Source organism: Octodon degus, unplaced genomic scaffold (assembly GCF_000260255.1).
Source record: "Octodon degus isolate 3935 unplaced genomic scaffold, OctDeg1.0 scaffold00010, whole genome shotgun sequence".
In the NCBI taxonomy this organism is placed as follows: Eukaryota; Metazoa; Chordata; class Mammalia; order Rodentia; family Octodontidae; genus Octodon; species Octodon degus.
The window spans coordinates 17577083-17588398 of record NW_004524586.1 but is presented as its reverse complement, the minus strand read 5'-3'; the positions used below and the strand labels follow the sequence as shown (position 1 = coordinate 17588398).

Here is an 11316-nt window from a genome sequence, read left to right as displayed (position 1 = left end):
GGATGCAGTGGCAGATGCAGTGGGGCATGCAGTGGGGGATGCAGTGGGGGATGTAGAGGTGGATGCAGTGGCAGATGCAGTGGGGCATGCAGTGGAGCATGCAGTGGCAGATACAGTGGGGGATGCAGTGGGGCATGCAGTGGCAGATACAGTGGCAGATACAGTGGGGGATGCAGTGGGGCATGCAGTGGTGGATGCAGTGGCGGATGCAGTGGGGCATGCAGTGGGGCATGCAGTGGGGGATGCAGTGGTGGATACAGTGGGGCATGCAGTGGGGGATGTAGTGGTGGTTCCTTTCATGAAACAGGGTCTTGAAGGGAGTTTTTTGGGACAGGGAGGACATAAACGTATAGGGTGCCCAGAGGCTGGGTGAATGGCTCTGTATCAAGGGTAAGGAGGGGCAGGGTATGATCTCAGAGAGAGGGAGGCTGTGGCACAAGTGGGGACCTGTGCAGATGGTCAGTGTGATCCACAACGGATGTTGGGGTGCATCACACAGGAGACCAGGTCCTCCTGCCTCCACCCACTGCCCTCACTCTTTACTTGGGCATTTGGCCTCCCACTGCTGGTGGGCTCTTTCTCATCATCCCATTCATTGTCACAGAAACTGAGGTACTGCCTCTTACTCTAGCCTCCCATCCTCCACAGAGCTGTGCCTGCTGTGCCCCCTATCCCAAGCCTTTCCTCATGTCCCTCACAGGGAATTGATCAGTCCCCTGCTCCTTGTATTGCAAGTATAGATGGCCACACATGTGGCCTGGCTGGATATAGGGTCAGGCCTGTGTTCTACTCCTCAGTGCACTTGTGTCACAATGACCTTGCCAGGTGATACATGACCTTTCAATTCCAGGTTAGACAACTCTTTCTTCAGAATGCCTGCTGCCCCAGGTAGAGACCTTAAGCTGAGCTTCCTATATGGCTTTGTGCATGACTACTTCATATCCCAACATTGCCTCCAGAGAAACTCTGGCTCCTCTCCATTCCCAGGGCTCCTCTATTTTCCTTATTTCTTTTGGTTTTCTCAGCACCAGCATCAGGGCTGGCATGATCAATAAATGACCAATGCAGGAGGAAGTGGTCAGTAAACATTTGTGGAAATATTGTTGGACAAGCATGTGTGTGACTACAAGACTTAGACGCACAGGCCACACAGGGAGCTATGGTGGCTTTGAGTGCAGTGGGGACAACATGATTGAGCAGGAGTTCTGAAACTCCTTCTGGAGTGAGGTGAGGGCTGGTCAGGGAGAAAGGAGGCAGGAGCCACAGTGGGAGGCAGCTTAGGAGTCTGGGGTGAGGATTGGCAGTAGTGGAGGCTGGGAATGAAAAAAGGAGAGAATGGTGATGAGGAGGACTTGTGGGAGAGTGCGCATGGCCTGCGCGACTGGAGCATTATACTTCAAGCTCCCTAGAAGTCAAGCTCAGGGCCTGGGAGGGTCCTTGAACAGCAAAGAGGTCAGTGGGGAGCCAGTCTACAGAACTTCCCAGAGTTTGAACTTAGGCAGTTGAGTTTTGAGCGGTGAGAGGGGTTCTGTGGAGCCCTGAGCTTGACCTTCAGTGTCCTTGAAGAGGGAAAGCAGCTCAGCCTAGGAGTTGGCCTAGACAGGCTCCTGACTGCACTGTGCTCCGTGTGTTCATGCAGGAGGCCCTAACTCCTCCACAGAAGGAAGGAGGAGGGAGAAAAAAGCATGCAGAGCTGTGGCCAGAGATGTGTGACCAGAGTGTTGGAACACAGCCAGGGGAGTTGGCCAGACGGAGAGTGCAGACAGTGACAAGGACAAAGGTGAAGGTCACTTTATTATTTTTACTTGATACCAATTTCCTCTCTGATCAATCTATTTTGTATTAAGGAGTTTGAGGAATTGGACTGGCTTGGATCAAAGTTTGGCCCTGAGCGAGGAGGAGCACATTATTCCACGATGCTGAAACTCTGAACCGTGCAAGCAGAGGACACAGCGGCGTGGCCGGCAGGAATGATGGACTCTAGTAGACAGAAAGGTGGCTGCAAAGTCTGACTTTCTGGGGCTTCAGCCCACCTGCCATGAGGCATTTAGGCTGAGCTAAGAATCTGTAGAAAGCAAATCCATGCCTTCTGAGAATGCCAGACCTTTGCTGGGAACCAGGACACCCTGGGAGGTGGCTCATCTCAGCCCTCCCTGTCCTCTTTCTGTCTTATTTCCCTCCTTTTCAGCTGAGATTTTAATGTGTCTATTTGACTTGTTTGTTAAATTATAAACAATAATACTGCATCCATGCAGCACTTATTTGATAATGGTTATTTCTGTCCTGATGGCAAATTACTATTTTCACTATAGTAGTTGTTGCAGATTCCATGACACTGATTAAATTTTTTTTTAAAGTAAATTGATAACTTTTTAAATAGTATGGGGGCAAGAAATATTCCTGTATTTTAGGTTATATCTAGTTTTATTGTATAAAATTTGATGCAGCAAATGACATATTGTAGGTTTTATTTATTTATTTGTCTGTTTATTTATTTATTGGTGGAACCAGGGATTGAATTCAGGCCCTTGTACTTGCTAGGGAAGCGCTTATTCTACTGAGCCACTTCCCCTGCCTACTGTAGGTTTTAAACCGATGCAAAGTTTTCAAGGAACATGGTAACATGTGCACTTATTCAGATGCAAATGGCCTCCCACCTTGGTGTTTTTATTTAGCTGAGTTTATGAAACATCTGTGCTCAATGTCATCTAACTCACTGCTAGGAGTTCTGGCATGCATCAGGGTATACAAGGAAAGGGTCAGAAAGATTCTCTGCCCTAAGCCTCTTACCCCCGGGGTAAGTGAAGGCAGGCAAAGAACAGCAGTCACTGTGCATGGAGTGAGGAAGGACAGGTACCTAGTCAGGATGTAAAAAGGATTTATGAAGCACCTGCTATGCTACAGGGACTGGGCCAAGTGAGCAAAGGCTTTCTGCAATAGTTCCAAGTGACCAGGAGTCAGAGGTGGTTGAGGAGTCTAAGGAGGAGATGATTGATTTGGTTTCTGATGACAGAGCAGTCCTTTCAAAGCCAAAGGGGAGCTGGGAGAGAAGTGTTCTTTCTGGGCAGGACAGGCAGATGCAGCCAGAAAGATACTGGTGTGGGGCATGTTCTGGGCTCAGCTGGAAAACAGTGTGGCAGGATTGGAAGGTGTCTGAGGGGAAGGACAACAGGAAGGCTGCGCTGGACCCAAACTGTGCAAAAGGAAGAAATATAGAAAATAGTTGGCTTAAAGCCTGAGTTTTGCCCAGTTTTGTCCCTTATGGCTAAGGGACCATAGAGAGGATACTTTTGTAGTCTGCTGCTCTGTGTTGGCTGAGGAACATAATTACCTGCTCATGGCATCCATGGGCATCCTCAGGAATGCACAAAAGATCAGCACAAAGGCAGGAGGGGCCACTCTTCCTCTCTCTCCAGCCCAGGATGGAGCAAGCAGGCCACACCTGCTGCATGTTGGGATGGGGAACAGGGTGATTTCAATGGTCCTCTGGTTGCTCGGAGGTCACAGGTAGGAGCACTCTCACTGGCTCTAACATGCAGCATGGGGATCCAGCCCTGAGAATGCCAATGTTGCTAGCTGCTCATAAAGGGTGACAATGACATTGGTCTCTGTCTCCATGAAAGCAGAGATTGTAACAGTGATAGAATAATCTGACACATGCCAGTCGTCATTGTCACCTATTGAGTGTGTGTGTGTGTGTGTGTGTGTGCGCGCGTGCATGCATGCAGAGTACCTGAATGTAAAGGTATGTGACTATGTGCGTATGTTCAGCCTTGTGCTCAGGTATCATAGATTCTGATTTAAAAATGAAACAGCAGTTAGGCGTGATGGTGCACATCTGTAACCTCAGCTACTCCTCAGGCTGAGGCAGAAAGATCCCAAGTTTGAGGCCAGCCTTGGCTACATAGTAAGATCCTGTCTCAAAACAAAAAATAAAAATCACTAGGGATATATCTGTATGGTAAAGTTAGCCTGAGTTCTGTCTCCAATACTAAAAGAAAGTAAGGAAAGAAAGGATGGAGAAGAAAGAAAGGAAGAGAAAAAGAAAGAACAAGTACTACCAAACCCTAGTCCTCAACCCTGGGAGAGCACGTCTTTATTCAGAGTGAAGGCTCAGCTAAAGTCAATCAAAGCACAAGAGATTCCGTAAGAAATAACTCTGAATTTTACCCTTTGCCTACAGGGGATGAGGGGATCTGCAGCTCACTCCAAAACCCAGCACCGATAAAAGTCCTTGTTCCAGAGATCTAGAACAATTGGAGCTAGAGGCCTGGAAGAAGAACAAGAAACAGAACAAGAGACAACCTCTTTGCTTGAGTAGCTTGGGCTCTAGCTGGGGAGCCAAAGGGAGTAGGAGTGCTGCACTTAGGAACAAAATCAGGGCTCAGGAGTGCATCTGCCGTGGGGCTCCAGCAGGGGCATTTGGGGATGGACAGCATTTGTCCCATTCCAAAGGCCATCAAGGGAGTTCCTCTAGGACGGCACTGGCTTGTCTCCCCTCACTGTGACCGGTCACCCTGTGCACTGCGCTGTGGCAGAGGAAGCAGGGGCTTGCTCGCTAGAAGGGACAAGAGGCAGAGCAGCAAGGACATATGAGAGATCAGGATGAAAAAGGGAGAAGGAAAACAGGAACACTGCCCTGCGACTGCACTGAGCAGGAGTGAGCATCCCAGGAGACAGGGCACAGGCGGCGGTTCACTCATGGCCTGAGCTTCACATTGGAATTGGAGTCATTTCCAAGCAAGCAGCAGCTCCACTGCGGGTCCTGCGCCTGTGACCTTGATTCCTTGCAGGGTTCCGGTCCCTCCCCTAAGAGTCTGATTCCTTACTCAGCCCCCTTTCTATTGGGCTTCTTACCTCCCTTCTTTTTCTTTCTCTTTAAACTTCTAATGATGGAGGGTGAATTGCTTGGTCACCTCCACACTTGTCCATTTGAGCAGAATTGTCCTTTCCTGCCCAGCTTTATGCAGCAGCCTCGGATGCTTCTTTTGGCTCTCCCTAATGTGTCCCTAGGACACTCACTAGGGTATCCCCCAGGACACTCAAACTTCCCTTCCCCTTCGTGGCTCTCAATGTGCTTTCAGAGTCTGCCATATTTGATAGAAATTTTATTCCTACTTCCTTCCTTAATGTCTCCCAGGCTGGTGCTACCATAGACAGATGTCTTTTTCTGCATTTCTACCTCCAATCGATTCTTCTGTCAGGATGTAGTTGATCAAATGTAGCTGCGCCTCCCCGCGACACCTACTGTCTGATTCTGTACTTGCAAGATTGTAAAGCTGACTGCACAGCTCTGGAATTTCTCTGTTGATGCACAGCCTGCTGCTGTTGTGACAAAGGCACGGATCTGGGAAGCGGGACCCCCTGGGAACACACAGCTAGGTGCTCCTCAGGCCCATACACCTCTCCCCAGCAGTGCTGCATCTCCATCTTGGTGGCCGATGGCACCAATCGACCAGCACTTACTCTGCTGAATTCCTAAAGTCCTAGCCGTGAGAACTTCATGATGTTCCTCTCTGCCAAATTCAGAGTCTATGCCAGGAACCAGGGAGTGAACTTTTTCCAGGTGCTGGGAACGGAGGAGGACACTGAGATTCAGACACTATAGCCTGGCCGGGGAGGGTGACACCACCATATGAGAGGGCCTGGAGACCCCAATAGTTATTAGGGCCTTTGTAGGGATTGAAGAGTTTAGGCAAGTGCCAGACAGAGGAGCAGGAGGGCAACTAGGGGGCAGGATGTGAAATGAGCGGAATAGCAGGTGTTGAGGCACCTTTGTCCTGTTCAGAGGTCACTCTGTGGATACTTGCCCCAGCTGTTATCTAACTGGTTAACAGCACTGTTTCAAAACTGCTTTAATAAAGGTAAAAACAGAGCTGTCAAGAGCATCCTGAAGATACCCTTTTTCTTTACCCACCTGGAATTTGGTTTTCTGGTACATATCCCCTGATAACAAGAGCAATCTTGGAGAACCCTACAGGTGCACATCCTCTTGCTGGTGAGTTGCCATTGCTGGAGGACACCTGTTTGCTCCCAAATGGCTTTGGCTGTCATCTGTTATTTCACTGGCCAAGGCCAGCTGCTTTTCTCTGGGGCCTTCACCCTTTTCCTGCTCCTGGACTCTGGGCTCTGCACACATTCACATTCCCCTCAGCTAGATCAAGGTGCAGACCCAGGACTTGTTGAGGCAGAGCACAGTATCCTCTCCAGCCACTGTGACTGTTTTAGGGACAGGCAGAGACAGCAGGATCTTTCCTGATCTTAGAAGAAAGGGCCCAGTTCTCCTGCCTGACATCTGAGACTGTGAACTTTGAATTTCTGGCAGCCCCTTTGTCACCAAAATGTAATACCATAACCTACCCTACCCTACCCTACCCTACCCTACCCTACCCTACCCTACCCTACCCTACCCTATGGTACCCTACCTTACCCTACAGTACCTTACTGTATCCCACCCCACCCTATTGTACCCTACCCTGCAATGTGATACACTAGCTATGCCTGTTACAGATTGAATGTTTGTCCCCACACCACCAATCCAGGAGCAGGTCACTCTGATGCCCACATATATGTGGTCCTCACCATCATGGCCTCAGCCTTGAGTCCCTAAGGGCAGCATAGCTTTGTCTAGAATTAGCTCAGGAGTGCTGCATGTCTACACCTTCCCAACTGGTCCAGAAGGACAAGAGGCTGTTCCAGGACAGTGGTTTTTGTTTGCTTGGTTGTTTGGTCACACAGGGGACTAAAATCAGGGCTTTTGAACTGAGTTACATCCCAAGCCTGCCAGCCCTTTTTACTATTTTGAGACAGAGTCTCCCTAAGTTGCTAAATTGTCTGGGTTGGGCTCAACCTGGGATCCTCTGGCCTTAGCCTCCCAGAGTGCTGGGATTACAGGCATGTTCTACCACATCCAGCTTGAGGCTGAGGGTTTTCCACTGATTCCTCACCAGAGACAAGGGCAGGGCTGTGCCTACAGGTGACTGCGTGATAATCAAAGTCATCATGCCAGCCAGAGACTTCAGCTATTTTAACTGAGAACTGAGGCTCGGAGAGGTCTGCCGCTCGGTCGCTGCCTCAGGGCTAGCTCACCACCTGGCTCTGGCATGCTGTGTTCTGGCCTCAGTCTGCCCACCTTGAACTTCACCTTCACACTCAAGCTTCAGCTCTGTCCTCGTCCCATCCCCATCTATCTCCTCCAGGAGCCCAAGCTCCAGTTTCCCATGAAAACTAGGTCTTCGCCTAAGAAACACTTTAATTTTTTAACTAACTCCATCCCTTGCACCAGTCCTTCCTGCTGGAACTCATGGGTCTTCCTGAGATCTTGCCCTCATCAAACCTCTTCCAGAACATTTTTGGCATCTCCATCCTAGAGCTGAGACCTGCCTGCCCCTGCAGTCACTACCTCCCTATAGCCACCCAAGGCAATATTTCACTGTTTGAATGTCCTGGCTGTGCCTCACTCCTTGAGGATGACCAGCTGTCCTGTTTGCTCCATGTTCACTTCCAGCCTTTCTCCTCTGAGCACCCAGCATGTGTATAGGGGCTGTGCACCTATCAGGGACCCTGCCAGGCCTTGGATACCTTATCTTCCCTGCATCACAGTAACTTGGTGCTCTTGTATATTTTTGCCTACACTCCTTTGGGGAAGTGGTTTTCTGGCACAAGCAAAAGTTATAAGAGGCATCTATGTCTAATAACCTCAGAGACATTGCTGGGTACTGGCATGTCCACAGCTGTCATGCTGTCCAGGCTCTGCTGTTCTCCCTGAGATCACAGCAAAGTCTCCTCGCTGAGCTCACATTCTATACACAATGTACTCTACTTGCACCTGGCAGCTGGACTCCTTGCTTTCACGGCCCCTATCAGAGTCAGGTGCCACAGAACACCTGCTCTCCCTCCACACCCCTCAGGGCCTGCCTTTCTGTGTCCCTCCTGACCTCATCTTCCTCCACTGTCTGCCCCCTCCCCCTCTAGCCACACCAGGCACCTCCTCTTGGGTGCCCTGGCTGGTGCATCCTGTTCCTTGGCCAGAAGTAGTCTTCCTGCTGATGGCTGAGGGTGGGTCTCACTTCTGTCCCAAGTTCTCTGACCTCCTCTAGTGTCTCCTGTTCTACACCTTCCTCCCTTTCCTGGTCCTTCTTCCTGTTGCACCAGTACTCTCTGTTCTTCCCTACCTCCTAGAATGTACTCTTGGAAGGACACCTTACATACATTGCTGAATCCCCAAGATCATCTGCTGGCACCAGAGATGTGCTCACAGGATCTTCACTAAATGAAACAGAAACTGGACAGAAACATGCAAACAAGGCAGCTTCTGCACTTCTAGAGTAGCAGACATGTTAAAGTTCAGCAGGTATCAGAATGCTTTTAAACAGCAATGCTGTGTACAGACACATGTGCTATATTTGTGCAGTGATTTCAGTCTATATCTACTGACACAGAAAGGCAGACAGGACTAGGTAACGACATCAAGATGAAGAGTGAGGTGCACAGTCTGATTATGCCTGTAGCAACAAATGAACACGTGCTCCAATTCCTGACTATGTTTTACATGCTCGGAATGAGAGGTAGAGGTTAGGAGGTGTTGTTTGTTGCCATTTTTACCTGAGTGGGGTTGCAGTAGGGTGAAAGGGGTGAGGGACAATTCTGTGTACATATTCCTAAGTTGCAACAGTAAGTGCTTAAACATAAATCAGACATAGCCACATCGCGGTCATTAAGTGGAACTCACATTCTCTGCCTCTCTGCTGGTGGTAGAGGAATCCAAGGCCATCTTTGAAGAATACAGTGGCAGGACAATTCTTGGTCACATCCTCCTTACCACATTTCCTTGCTTTTTCTAACCTCCTCTGCAGAATCCCAAGCAGATAGACTGTCAGGGATTCACTGGATCGATTGCCAGGGTCATGCAGTGAGCAAAGTATTGGGTCCAATTGAGAAAACCCAGAAGTCACTTAAATGCACATCTTGTGGGAATGAGGAAATAAAGGGTGGTATATATGTCAAATGGGATGCTTGACAGCTAGGAAAAGGATGGCCTGGTACCTTGTGAACCAAGGACGATGCTGCCCAGAAAGGCCAATCTCAGGATGACACGGAGAAGATGCCATATTGTGCGTGTTGTGTTGTGACCTGGGTTGTGCTCTATGTGTGACTGCACCATTGAAGGTATGCATGGTTAGGCTGTGTCACCACATTTTGTGACTGTGTCATGTGTTCCCATTCACCACAGTCCCACACGGATCTCACAAGAGATTACAGCTACTGCTGGCATACAGAGCGCAGTCTTGCTCTGTCACTCAGGCTTGTTCTTTCTTTCACCTCTTTCTCTGTCTTCCCTCCTGGTCCACGAGCCCAAGCCACCTCGGACTTTGAGGATACAAGCTATTAGCTCACAAACTCAATAAATAAGCCAAGTTAAAAGGCTGAAGAGGCTGGAAATTTGTCAGACAAATGGGTTTTCTGTGGAGCATATAGGAGCCAGCTGATGGCTAAAAACTGTGATTTGGAAGGAGGAGGGCTGTGAGGAAAGCCGAAGGCTGGCCTGTCCAGCAACAGAAGGTAACTGTTTCTTGCACTAAACCTGTAGCACAGCACAGTATAGCATAGCAGCAAACCCTTACCAGTACATGTCTATATTCAATTCACCTTGGATGTTGTTAAACTAATTCCTTTGTTTCCTAATAAGAGGAGGCCCTTTTAAGCTTTTATTAAGCCAGCAGCTGCAACATTAATATATGCTATCCTTTTTTAATGGGGAGTTATTAAGCTTCTGAGGCACAGAAATGAAAGATAATTTCCACAACACTGGGTTTGGAAAATCAGACCCAGCAGGCCTTCAGAGAGGAAAAGTGGAGAGAAGCTCAGATCTTGGGTAAGACATGCTACTGCCAATAGTCAAGCAAGGGCCTCCCCTCCCTTACCCAGGTCAAGGGACAACTGTGCTTTGAGTCCCATTTCTTTTTCTTCTTTAGTGCTTTGAAGTGAGTAGGAAAACAGAGGTTGTTTGTGGTTGAATGTGTTTAGGACCAAAGCTGCCATGGTCAGGGCCACTTACCTGAGACCAGAACAAGTGCTGAGGCTGACCATTGAACCATTGTATCCTTGCACGTGTCCATGGTAGTAACAATGACCCTAAAAGGGATAACAGAGAGGACTGGTTCAGCAACAATATCCTCTTGCCTACTTATAATAAGTCAAGTGTTCCCAATTTTTTTCCATTTGCTTTTAGCCATAGAATTTTCTCTTGCATGAAATATTCATAGCTAATGCTAAGCCTAATGTGACCTCGCTAGGATCTATGGTCAGAGCACCTCATTTTCTCAGTGATCATCAATAGTGTTTTAAAATGCATCAGTTCCATTCCTGTCTCACTGACATCCCGCAGGAAAGCCCTGACGCGGAGCGCTTCACAAAATCCAGCAGCAGAACAAATCATGTTGACGTCGCCGTGTCGCCCTCGTGTGCACTGTCTCTGGTAATGAGATGAGGGGCTGCATGGGGTATTTAAGCACTCTGAGAAATGTAATAAAACAAGACCTGAATCTGTGGCTTACGGAAACATAAAAAGCAGATGAAAAGAAGGGGGAAAGGACAGAAAGAGGGGACCTCACCGAATTAGCTATCGAGAGCTGAAAGTCTGCCCCAGCAGGAAGGCAAAACAGGAAGGTCTTCTAAATCAAAGATGAGAATTCCTGTCTGACATGCCTGCGACCTTCTATTCTTTAATAATGTCACTGCTTGCAAAAAGAGACCACAGCACGATGCTTCCTTAGTGAAGATGGATATCTGTCCAGACTCAAGGGTAATTTTAATTTTACTGTTGCCCTGAGGTTATGCTGCATCCCCAATTAAGTGGCTGGCAGGCAAGAAACGACTGCACACATACAGCACTCCTCACTCAGGGCTCGGCATGCCAGTTGCGTTAGGATCCTCGCAGAGCAGGGACGAAGTGGACACTCAGATACAATCTGTCCTCATTCTGCCTGTCTCATGATTACAGCGATCCGCTTTTTCTAGGGCGAGGCTGAGCATTCGGTTGTCCTGCCCAATAAGACCACACTGACTCTGCTAAGGAAAAGGAGTGACAGAAATCAGCTGACTCCGTGACAAAGGGGCAAAAGGGACTTCACTGTCACAAAGGTGACATTAGTCTTCTGGGATCATTTGAAATGTAATGAAAGGAAGGAGAGAGGAGGAAGGCTTTAGGGACATTGGTTGTTTCGTTTGAATTTTCTTATGGATTCCAGAAGCTCTTTAGGTATACGATATCTGCGTAAGTGATATTAGTAATTTTACTGCTTATTATGTGGTAAA

At 48.5% G+C, this 11316-nt stretch overlaps 1 protein-coding gene across 1 annotated transcript in view; it reads right to left on the bottom strand.

Annotated features, from left to right (window-relative positions):
• Adam12 (ADAM metallopeptidase domain 12) overlaps positions 1–11316 on the bottom strand; it is a 330777-nt gene that overhangs the window by 98515 nt on the left and 220946 nt on the right. Inside the window, exon 5 of the mRNA XM_023709048.1 lies at positions 10058–10134. Within this exon, the coding sequence (XP_023564816.1) occupies positions 10058–10134 (77 nt within the window). The remainder of the gene's footprint in view (positions 1–10057; positions 10135–11316) is intronic.